This window comes from Stegastes partitus, unplaced genomic scaffold (genome assembly GCF_000690725.1).
Source record: "Stegastes partitus isolate 25-593 unplaced genomic scaffold, Stegastes_partitus-1.0.2 Scaffold105, whole genome shotgun sequence".
NCBI classification, from domain to species: domain Eukaryota; kingdom Metazoa; phylum Chordata; class Actinopteri; family Pomacentridae; genus Stegastes; species Stegastes partitus.
This window is the reverse complement of record NW_007577836.1, coordinates 436,562-449,187: the sequence shown is the minus strand read 5'-3', so window position 1 is coordinate 449,187 and position 12,626 is coordinate 436,562. Positions and strand designations below refer to the sequence as shown.

The 12,626-nt window shown below is 41.2% G+C and overlaps 1 protein-coding gene across 1 annotated transcript in view; it reads left to right on the top strand.

The window, feature by feature from the left end:
- gpr158b (G protein-coupled receptor 158b) overlaps positions 1-12,626 on the top strand; it is a 95,592-nt gene that overhangs the window by 81,375 nt on the left and 1,591 nt on the right. The window contains exons 9-12 of the mRNA XM_008277674.1: positions 976-1,081; positions 5,363-5,509; positions 6,200-6,443; positions 8,501-9,057. Coding sequence (XP_008275896.1) covers positions 976-1,081; positions 5,363-5,509; positions 6,200-6,443; positions 8,501-9,057 — 1,054 coding nt within the window. The remainder of the gene's footprint in view (positions 1-975; positions 1,082-5,362; positions 5,510-6,199; positions 6,444-8,500; positions 9,058-12,626) is intronic.

The window sequence follows — 12,626 nt, the reverse complement described above, 5'->3', positions numbered from 1 at the left end:
ACAAAGACGCTGGCAGTGGCTTGCAGACGTGGAAATTATAGCCCTGGCCTCGTGCCTCCACCCTCCTAACGTGGACGTTGTTTCTGTTTTTAAACCTGAAGCGTTTCCTACTCTGTCCCAGCGTTACCTTTCAGGGAGAAAATGGGGTTTCTTTTAAAACGTAATGCAGTTTAGCTGTATAGGAATGTCATTTCTTGGGGGGACATGGTTGCGATTTGACACATCATAGCATGTGAATCATTCTCGCTGTGAATCACCTTTAGTCTCAGAACCAGGACGCTAAACCATGAAGCTCAGGGCGCGATGAAAGCATGATACTGTCGAGCTTGAAGACCATGCGAATGCCACACACTTGGTGCCTGTTGTGCGCCTGTAGTCGTTCACAGTGTGTTTCCTGCAGGATGTCAAGCAGATTTGAAAGGTTCGGACCAGCGTGTCAAATGCCAAATGAGTGTGTGTCCACTCTCTGCGGCTGTACTGCTTTGAGCTAAATAAAAAAAAAAACACCCTGATGTGAAGCAGCTACAATGCTGCAATTACAATTAGCACAAAGTAGAATATCCTCTATTAGTGGCTATTATGGTTTTAAACACGTTTCCTGTTCTCAGGTGTTTACTACAGCTAGCATCACTTAGCGCCGGCTCATTCCGTTCCACATAATTGCAGTGTCCACCTGTCGCTCTGCAAAGTGTATCTCGCCTTCAAAACCAATTTTGGGTGCAAAAAAATAATCTTTCCCTGGCTGCACGGATTGCCTTCAAAAAGAAGCAACTGGTGCCAGTAAAAAAAGCTGCTTTCATAATTTTCACACAGTTTTGCTTTTATCCCCGTGTTTACAGCGAGCTTTTAGAAGAGGGAGGATCCAGCAGCACTCTGTTCTCTGTGTCCAGACAGTCGCCGAAGCTCGCTTTTAATGTCTGTGTGTGTGTCTGAGTTTGCATCTGAATGAGCAGAATTTGTCCTGTTTCGCTGCAGGTTCTCCCTGGTGCCGGGACTCCACCCAGACTGGATGCTCATGCTGTTCTTCGCTCACACTCACCTGACTGTGACCGTGACTCTGGGCCTGCTGCTGGTTCCAAAGGTGAATATTTCACAGCTTGTTCAGCCCTCGTCAGCTGTTGGTTTTCTGGGCTGCTCGTCAATAATCAACACTCACAGAGCTCCTCCACCAAAGCCAGAGCTAAAAATATCACATTTTGTCACCACTAATGGGACTTTTTTGATCGCAAAATAACCGCCAGCATTTACGGCACAATATATGTTTCAGAGCAGCGTGGAAAATAACTTTTACTCAAGTGCTGCTCTTATGTGAACGATTTCAGGGTACTTTTCCATTTTCTGCCACATTATTCTTCTCCTCCACTGCCTTTCTTATCCAGCGTATCGCAGAGCTGTGATGCTGGACACTGTGCTTCGCCCCAGGAGCCTTGATAATCTTCAGATTTCATTGTCCCCTGCACAGCCCTGTGACACCTCCCAGCCTCCTCCATGTCTCACAGTGGGGAAGGTGTTCTCTTCTTTGAAAGCTTAAATTTTTTTTCTTTTTTTTTCTTCCACGAACACAGAGCTGATGTGACTCGCCGAGATGCTCCGATTGCGTTTCATCTGTCTAAAGAACTTTCTCCCAGAGGCATTGTGACTTGTCAGCACACATTTTTAGTGAAGCCTTGTCGGACTTTTTTTTAGATTTTTCTCTTTCAAAAGTCGGGTCTTTGTTGCTCTTCTCACACTTTCATTCAGAAAACAGCGTTTGATGCGGCGTGACCAGACGCTGCTGTACCTTGATCGTAGAGGTCAGCTTGTGTGTGTTTTGAAGTGTTTTTTTTTGGGTTTCTTTTTCCACCTTTCAAACTGTCCTCCTTCACAGTCTGGTCTGCCTGAAGTTCTTAATAAGACTCACAGCTGTGGTCACAAGAACATCAGGCTGCTTGAAGTTTCTCCTGCAGTCTTAACCTTGATAACCATCTGCAGTTATTTTCCTCCCTATCTCCCTGGAAAACTCTCTTTTCTTTTCTTTCTCTCGTCCGTGTTTAGTACGGTTTCACCCAAGCCGATCGATGAGCGCTTCTCTCCATTAACATAAACTGAACGACTGAATGATTACGAGGTAGAAGATATTAACCAACAACTGTAGTCTGCTTAGTTCTTATTTAAGAGCCTGACGGATGCACTTTGTGTCCAAATTGTGTGTTTATGGCAGCACAGTGCAGAACATGTTACATGAAACTGCACAACTTAACCTTTCTAACAATGCTAGTAGCTTATCTGTGCAATAATATGCCAGCCAGCAAAAGTGAATTTTGAATCAACTTTAATCAACAGCTGTGCATTTATCTCTGCACCCTTTGATGTGGTTTGAATAACTCATGAACTTTTCTCAGGTATGTTAATGTGTATATTTGTTCTTATTGATGCAATGATATGTTAATATAATATCACAAGGAAGGATGGAACTGGACCTTTGTAGTTATGTTTGTTGCACATTTGTACCTACTGAAATAATCGTGTTATGAAGACATATCCAACCCACCAATGTCTTTACCCACTTTCACACTCCTGCTTCTTGTCAGAATAAATTAGTGCTTTTTGCTTCACATATCAAAATAAACAGCTGCTCGTACCCTTTCTGATGATATGAACGAAGTAGCATTCAATATCATGGCCAGTTAATAAATCTGGTTTGCTATGGTTGAGTCATAGAATGCATATAAAAGATGGATGTAGCCGTAAACCTGCAATCTCTCCAACAGCCAGCAGGGGGCAACGCCTCTGCCTGTAAAAACCTGTATAGAAGTCAATGAGAAAATGACCAAACTTCTCATTTCTTCTGCTACTTCAGTGAATATTTTCCTAATGAGTTTATGGTCTCTCTCAATAGTTTTAAGTCTCCTTCAATACAGCATGATGTTTATTTTAGAGATTATGGTTCCATTTAGAGTAGAATTGAAGATAAAAGAGGGTATATTTTAGGGCGGGGCAACTTAGTGGCTTCAAGTTCGGAGTCAGTATGTACGAAAAATGAACACAAAATACTGGATTTGCTTTTCATTGCAAGGATTTAAAGGTTGTGGTGAAATAATGAACATGAGCAAAAAGTCGTGATCTTAAACGCTATAGTCCTCTTGTTTGGGTGTGAAGGGGCAAGAATGTTGTCTGAGAAGATTCTCAGTCATCCACGTCCTGGATATTCTCGTAGTTTAATCGTAGAAACTGAACTTGCTTGAAGACGTTTCAACTCTCATCCAAGAGGCTTCATCAGTTCTGACTGACTAGTTGGGAGTTCCAGATACTTATATCCTTAAGGAACCATTAGCACTTGACAGAACATTATTTTTCTAACTTCAATAGAGTATCCCACCATCATGGTTCTGACAATGCCAGATTCCAGACAATCTGCCCTACACAGGTATGAAAAGACCTCTACTGCCAGCATTTTATGGTTAGATACACATAAAAACAGAGATTTCATTATACAAAACATATCGATGCAAAGGCAAATATGAATTTAAAAATAAATAAGACACAGCCTCTATGACCAGCCTTTATAAAGACCAGGATAATAGCATAGATGTAAAGTGGTAGTAAAATCACCCTGAACAAAGCCCAGGGGCTCATGGGGTTAAGTTTCTGAGGGTTATTAATAACTCTGTGCATCCCATTTTGGAAGATCTCTGTAAAATAAGCAAGAATTGTTTTATTCTGCGGCTGACCAAAGGCATGCATGACAAAGATCTTTTAATCCCTTAAGCCCTGGGCCAAATGAACAACCGCAGGCTCTATGGATGAGAGACACTCGGGAGAATTTTAAAATGGCACAAGTCTGCCTAACCTTATCACCGGAGCAGAGGGAAACTGGAAAAGCTCTATTTACATTTTTACTTCTGCCTAATCAAACCTGGAGGTTTGAGAGTAAATAACATCCTTTTACCAAGTAGTCAGTAAACACTGGTGGTATTGAACACGTAAATATATGTATACTGTATATTGTACGAAGATAATTATAGTAATTTTAATTGGGAAAACAAAAATCCCTTCAATGCTCTCTGATTTTTTTCCCATGAGCCCACTGTGAGCGAGTGTCTAAACAATAGCACCAACTGTAATAATTTAGCACAAAATACATACAAAACCTAAATTAAGCTGCGTTTTGAATGTGCCTATTTTGTCTACAAAGTGGATTTAAGAAGACATTTGAATATTCCTTTGTTATGAGAGCGTTTGTTAGAAAATCCGGCTTTTGTTATGAAGGTTATTGCATCCGAGGAGATTTCCACAGTGACTGCCGCTGCACTGTAGCTCGAGCACACAACAATTCATTAATCATCTTAAGTTCATTTGATATTAGCCATCTGAAACGCACAGAGACGTACGCCGGCGCGTTTGCTACCATTACCTTAAACTCAATCAAACTGCGTTAGTGCTTATTGTAATTTAGCTAAGTACACCCGCGGGGGTCTTTATGTGCGATCTCTCAAGTCTGATGGAAAACATTTAATTCTCCCGCTGTGTGAGAAATGCAATACACCATCAGCGCTGCACGTTCTTTCATTCTTTCTTAATTAGGCACCTCAGAAGTGTACACTGGGATAATTAAGCACAATGGGAGGACGTTAATCTTATACAGCGTCTTCTCCTGAAACTGGGCTACGTTTTTGTTCTTTTCTTGGTCCCTAGACTTGTTGTTGTTCAAACAAAGGCTTAACAGTTTGACCGTGAAAATCAGATCTAACCTCTGCTATTTGTTTTATCCTAACAACGCACGCTCATTTCACCTTTTGTTTCTGCACTTTGGATTTCAAATGAGGACGTGATAAGTACCTGTGAACACTGAGCTGCATGAATTAGAATTTGTTACACACACTGTGCATAGTTATATGGAACAAAATACATAATGAGTGTTTAAAATTAACATATAATCAAACTGTGCTGTGGTGCTTGTAGTGTTCTTTATCAGAAATAGTTTTCCTCATCTTATCTCTGCTCTTTTATCTGCTGTAGAACTAGTTGATGTTGCTGGATTTCACCTCCAGAATGTTGTCCGCTAATGCTAAAATTAGCATAAAACACAATTTATTGGTAATCACTGACTGCAACAATCAATAATATATGAAATGAACATTAATGTCTCAACGTGTGCATTTGTTCACATACTGCAGTTTGTATTTTTGGCAAAATAAAATGAATTCATATGCATATTATCTCCATTAGCAAGCGTTTTGCTGCAAGAAAATCTTGTTCACCTTCGATGACATCTTATGTAATAGAAATACAATCATAATAAACTTCCCCTTGTTCATGTTTTTTCCCTTTGCCCATTGGCTGGTTAATGATGTCCTTTCACCTCTCCCTCCATCTGTTTTAGTTCTTCTCCAAAGGGACCCAGGCCAGGGACGACATTGCCACCGAGGCCTATGAGGAGGAGCTGGACATGGGAAGATCTGGCTCGTACCTCAACAACAGCATCACCTCGGCCTGGAGCGAACACAGCTTGGACCCCGAGGATATACGGGTGAAGTAGCACTCAGAGTCACGGACTGATATTAAATCTATTTCACCATGGTTTAGGTGTAGACTGTAAAAAATGACCCTTAAACCTGCATTCTTTCTAACAGCCAGCAGGGGGCGACTTCTTTGGTTGTAGAAAGAAGTCAGATTGTATAGAAGTCTATGAGAAAATGACCCGACTTCTCACTTGATCTGCTGCCTTAATAGACACTTTCCTATTGAGTTTATGGTCTTCATTGCCAGTTTCAAGGTTCTTTGAAGACGGCATGATGTTTTTTAAAAATCTGGTCCTACTTAGAGTAAAACAGAAGATAAAGCAGGGTTAGGTATTAGGGCGGGGTTACTTGCTGTCCTCAAGGTCCGACTCAGATCCACCTCCCACTCATTATATGTGGATTCAATGACCAAGATAACGATGGCCAGATGTCAAACTCGAGGCTTCAAAATGGTAGACAACAAACTAATGGGTAACGCCGCGGTGGCTAGTTCCATTTCGTATATGCAGTCTATGGGTTTAGTCTATGGGTGCACTTGCTCATGCTGGACATATACACAATCTATCTACTCAAGCAGGTGTAACATATTAAGAATTCAATTTAGACTAACCACAACGGGTGCACAATGTATCTTTTATTCAATGTTGGAAGTTAACTTTCACACAGTCTACCTGAACATAAATGCGTTCCTATTTCAGGACGAGCTGAAGAAGCTTTATGCCCAGCTGGAAGTCTACAAACGTAAGAAGATGCTCGCCAACAACCCTCACCTTCAGAAGAAGCGCAACTCCAAGAAAGGCCTGGGCCGCTCCCTGATGAAACGGATAACGGAGATCCCGGAGACCATGCACATCCACCGGCAATGCAGCCGGGACGACGGCAGCGAACACGGCAGCAACCGCAGCACCTTGAGGAGGAATCCGTTTGAGCCGAGCCACCACGGTGAGAATCCGCCCTTTTAGTCTGCTCAGGGTGACGGCAGCAGCGTGGAAATTAGAAGAGCCTGTTTCTGAGTTTCACTTTTAAACTGGAGCGCGTTAATGTTTTCATATTGTTCGAGCCTGCAAGTCTTTTAAACTAACTTGTGTTTTCAAACTCAGCATAGTTTGTTAATAATACCGTGCTTACCTGCGAGCGTATTCTACTTTCCTGATTCAGCAAGTAACCAGGTTCTCTGGCTTGTTCTTCTACTTGCAAGAAATGGAGAAATAAGCTGTGTTAATGCCTTTGTAATATGAATGCCCCATTGAAAACATTTAGAACCACCAGTTCATGAAAAGCTGTAGACCTTTTTCACAGCAGACATTTTGACTTGTCATAGCAGGAAAATCTCATTAAAGACCCCCACCGATGAAAGACAAGATTTAGCTTCTCAACATGTCCATATGTTGTTGTTTTTTCTGTGTATACTGAATGTCATATCATGACTGACTGCACAGTTGAGTATCTCCACCTTGAAACTTTAGTGTACCGGGGACGGTCTCGAAAACACAGATTCAGACTTCTGAGGTTTCATATGTAACAAACCTTAAGGAAACCAATCCTGTCCATTTGCAGGGTTGGATTTTCTGGTTTCTTCTTCTTCTTCAGAATCTATGTCCAGCTCAAACATGTATGACTGAGTTACTCCAGAATTGCAACTTGACATTGTGTAGCATAGAGTAGTTTTACAGTGTTAAGGCGGAGTTGTAGGTGAGCTGGTGTGCTCAGCTGCAGTGAGCGGCTGTGAAGGGGGGGTGGAGGAAAAAGTTAGAAACTTCATTGTTCTGCAGATTCTAAAGAAAGAAAGCAATGGTGTCAAGAAATATGTAACATTTGATATGCAGAGTTTAGTTTTTAGGGGTTTAATCAATGATCAGACTTTATTAACATATAACATTAACAATAACTCTACTGAATTATCACTTATATCAGCATGATCAGCACCAACATACTTGGATTAAACCAGCTAAAATATTTCACCCATCGTTTTTTTTTTTAAATTTATTTCTGTGATTTTCAATAAAAGCAGAAAACGGTCAGCTTCATTCAGAGGCTGAGCTTCATTCAGAGGCTGAGCTACATGCTAGCATCAGCATGCTAACATTCTAAACGAGTAGCAGGTACAGGCTGCGTCCAAAATCATCCACTTACTCCCTACTCACTACCTAGGAACCACTATATAGGGAACACCTCGGCAAGGTAGCATTTCAAACACTACTCGAGCTGTTAATTACATTAGTCGTTCGCTAGCCATGATTTGTGCCGCAGCAGAGTAGTGCAAACACATCAAAGTCACAGTTTAATGCACAGCTAAGAAACGGGTACAATAAAATTCAACAAAACAAGAATTTACTTACATTTTAATGATAAGTTTTCGCCCTCTCGTTCATCTAGTTTCCTTTCACCCAATGCATGATGGTCCATATTGCTAAGGTAGTGACCATCAGCTGTACACTGCTTGTCACGGTGCATTGTGGGATATTTTGAGTGCACCATAAAGGGTGTAACAGTTGTAACTTAACATTCAGACAGGACTACAAAATGACAAAGGTGTAGGGTATGGTGGGTGATTTTGGACACAGCCATAGCGTTTACCGAGGTCGCCATCGTAGTTTAGGGTGTACGAGCTTATCCACAAAGTGCAGGTGAAACTGTTGAGTGTCAGAATGTCGCAGGTGTTTAGTTACAGTTCATCCTGCAAGAGACGTAAAAGTCAGATGAATAACTGACATTTTATTAAAAACTATGAATGTCAACCTCACAGTGGTGCCAGAAAAGTCAGAGGATCAGTTATTAGGATCCATCTTCAGAGAACCATAAATTATTGGAACTTTATCCAATAGCTGAGATGTTTCAGTCTGGAACAAAGTGTTGTCTGAATAATAGACAGACTAATTAGCTGGTTAGAATGAAACAAACTTCACATAAACTAAATAAACAGACTGAATCATCAGTGTTATTATTTTGAAACCACAAGTACCTACTTTTAACGAGTCTACTGATAAATCCTCCCTCAGGAAAACCTCGAGATGACTCCCTGAAGAACAAAGTCATGGGCTTGAAGAAGTCCCTCAGCTACGACCACGTCTGCGACCAGGATGAAGAAACCGGAAGCCAAACCGGCTCAGCTGCAGGAGACAAGATGACCCCTGTCGGAGGCGGTGGGGAAGGATCTCTTCTGGGTTCCCTCATCGGCCGCAAACATGCCAAGAAGCAGCTGGAGCCGGCTCCGACTCCACCGAGGCTGGAACCGGCCGAGTCCACCGAGTCCGTGCCGCTGTTCTGGAAATCAGCCAGCGCTCACAACCTGACGCACGAGAAGAAGCCTGTGCACCTGCGCACCTCCATCATGCAGAAGTCTCTGAGCGTGATCGCCAGCGCCAAGGAGAAGATGCCGGGACTCACCAACAAGACTCAGAGCGTGGAGGACGCCAGCAAGAAGGGCCTGAAGGGGCAGGAGGGGAGGATGCTGTCGGAGGTGGACGAGACGCCGGAGCATTACCCCAAGATGATCATCAGCCAGTCGGTGGAGTACTCCAAGACACCCATGAAGATGGGCATCATGAAGCAACAGGTACGACTGCACACATTTACAGTGATCCCTCAGATTTATTCATCCCCTTCCATTAAAGAAATGGCAAAATTCACAATACTCACTCAAATAAGTAGAAAATGGAAAAAGTAATAATAAATAAAAATTTGCTAAAATATGATTTAGTAAAATAAGACATTGCTTTTGAATTGTGGTTGAAAACAATAATTTAAAAAAATAAATAAAAACAAACTGTCCCAGACAAATTAGAGCACTTTGCTGATGAGCAGTGAAATTAAAATGTAATATTTCTGTTGAACCACAATTCCAAACCAATGTCCATCCATCCATCATCTATACACCGCTTAATCCTCACTGGGGTCACGGGGGGCTGGAGTCTATCCCAGCCGCCTCAGGGTGAAGGCAGGGGAAGCAACGTCATGACTTTCATTATATTTATTGTTACTTTTGTCAATTTCAACTTATTCCACTGACAGCTGTTTTTTTTCCTTCTTTAATGGGAGGGTATGAACACATTAGAGGATGACTGTACATTCCTAATGCAGGGTGAGGTATGATGTTGTGTAGCTTCAGTGCTGACGCAGTAAAATCATTGAGCACGCTGGCATTAAGGAGTATTTGTGATGATTGATTATTCGTTAGTCTTTTTAGGAGGGAAAAAAGTCAAATGTTCTACGTTTTCACCTCTCAAATGTGAAGATTTTGTGTACTTACTTAGTAAATATCATTATAAATAAAATCATTGTTTGAGTAAAAATGTCATCTTTAACTTTGAAAAAAAAACAAAAAACTCATTATGAACGTACTGGCTTCTTTGGAGGTTGGACTGCATTACCGTGGATGCTCTAATGAGTGTTAGTGAGGAAGAGGAGATTGTGCAGGTGGATGCTGAGGGCCAAAGGATGCAAAGACCAGAGAGATGCCAAATTAGCTGGAACCACAAAGTATTGGCATCGCTGTCTAAATGTCTGGCCAGGCTTTTCACTGGGTAGCTGCTGTACAGACAGGCAGGGGAATCTGAGACAGAGAGCAGCAGAGTTGGCTGAGAGTTGAACTGGAGTCAGCTGCTGAGAGATTCTGACTATGTGGTCGGTGCCTTCAGCATTTGGCCACTGGTTGAGTCTTTACACCTGCATCAATTAAAGTAGCAGACACAAGATAGTACCCAAGTTTGACAACTTTTTTCCAATCCATTTTACTCAAGTAGTGCTGCAGAGTGAAAACAGGAAATGTAGGAAGAAGCGCAGAGGAATGACACTGACCAGACACAGAACGATGTATTAGCATTCATTCAGAGTCATGTTTCTGGCCTGCGGGTAAATATAAGGCAGATATTCACTCAGAGTCCTGAGGGGGAGAACTGTTTAACTCTTTAGCTGCTTAATGATCTCTGCTGTGTTCATCAGGTAGCTGCAAACTTTGCATACAGATATTTCTGCTGTGAGAGTAAAAACTTAAACTGTAAAACCAAGCTAGAAGAAACTCCACTGAGGAACTACAGAGTCGGGCGATATGTAAATTTAAGGACTTGTTACTTATAAGGGACCGTTTGCTCCATAGTTTTGCTTGAGTTTAATGTATAAATTAGGATTACAGTAGTGACTCAATAGTCTGACCCTTAACAATCCTAAACCTTTCTATCCGACAGGTTTTTTAGGAAAAACGAACGGAGCCCATTAAAAACAGCCTTAACATACTGACAGCCTTGGATTCCGACTCTGACATGATATTTTATGTCACAAGTCAGGATAACAGTGTATTATCTGACTGAACAATCCCACAGATTGGCTACGTTCACACTGCAGGACTTGATGCTACATTCGGATTTATTTGTGAAATCCGATTTTTTTGCGAGTTCCTTCACATTTCCAGTTAAATGCGACTTGTATGTGATCTGCTGTGTGAACTTCATACGACCCAAAAGTGTCCCGCATGCGCCGAAGAGGACACGATGACGTCACACACACAGCGAGCATGCTCAGTATTTGCCGCATTAAACACAGATGGTAACGGCACTCCCCCGCCGCCACCAATGGTGGAAACAGAAGTGTGAGCGCTAACTAAACTACCATCAGCAGCCAAGTACTGCCTGTGCATTCCGGCCACTTCCACCCCGTCTGAGCGCTCCCCCGGGGTGGAAGTGTCCCCCAGCCGCGCCGAATATTTGGATATTCATCATTAATTGGATCTGTGTTGTTCAGGCTGTCATTTAAAGACCAGACACAGGTCGCATAGGAGAAGAAAAAAAAAATCTGATTTGGGTCACTTCATCCTGCTGTCTGAACGTATTTACCTTTGATGTCAACCAACGAGCCCGTTCACTATCGCACCGGTCAGTGAGGCTGAAATCCAGCGATGCGTAGTGTTCTAACAGTACACTAGTTATTATAACAACTATGAACAATGAATATTAACAACTAATGAGCCTTCCAGCATCAAGCCCTCCTTGTATCTGGACCTCCGTCTTGACAATCCGACAGCCTTGATATCCGACATAAAAGAAGGTTTTACATTTAGAGTCAGATTATTGAATCATGACTGTATTTATCATATCGTAGCGTCTGAAGCTTAATGTTGAAACTTGTCAGGTAGATTTGTAACGTCAATCTTTTTTCTCTACGGGGAAGCAATTTGCGTCAACATCTGCTGTTTTAAACGTCGTATAAATGACTGGACTTGACATGAGTGTAGGCGGTTGATGCAGCTACTGTAAAAAGTATTGATTATGTCAGTGTTAAGTTACAGGAAGTCAGCACTCACCACAAACCATTAAGGTCTCGGCTGGTGCATGTTGAACCTCACCGTGTGTGATGTATAGCGCTGGATTTGAAGCAGAGATACACTATGGGATGTTTTCTATTTATACATTTTAAAAATGATTTACTTTATAGATAAGTATGTAATTCTGTCGACCCCCCAAATATTAAAAATAGTGAAAAAATTAGAGGAAAAACATGATTTTGTTTGTATCGAAAAACAATTATTTATTCTATTTTCTAAAATACAAAATGCTGAATTTCTAAAAAATGTATTGATCACACAATGACAGTGTTCATCCGTGTGTTTGGAACAGGCAGCCAGAATACGATAATATAGTAATACATATAATCAGAATTAAGTATTAATTATAATTAGAAATAATTAAATCATCACTACAGTGTGGGAGGTACAAATACCGTGTAACTCTGTCAGATTTGGACATTTGCCATCAAATTAATCTCAAAGAAAATGCAGCAATATCTTTGAATTGCAAATATTAAGCTCATCTGAGCATTTGTGAGTTATGCAGCAATAATGACAGTAAATGGATGAAACATTCCTGTATGAGGAAACTACACATTTATGGCGGCATTCATGGTTTATTTTATGGACACAGTGAATGAATAAGACATCTATGAAGCTATTTAACTTTTTTCAACTCATTTTTGGTTCCTATTTATAAAAGAAACCCAAAAAATACAGTAAAGCAATAATTTAATCAATATGTTGAATAGATGGGAGAAAAATAATAGAATTATAGGAAGAGATGTTGTTCTTCCTTGTCGCTCATTGTTTTATGTTTGCAACTTGATTAAAATGCTGTGCACTTC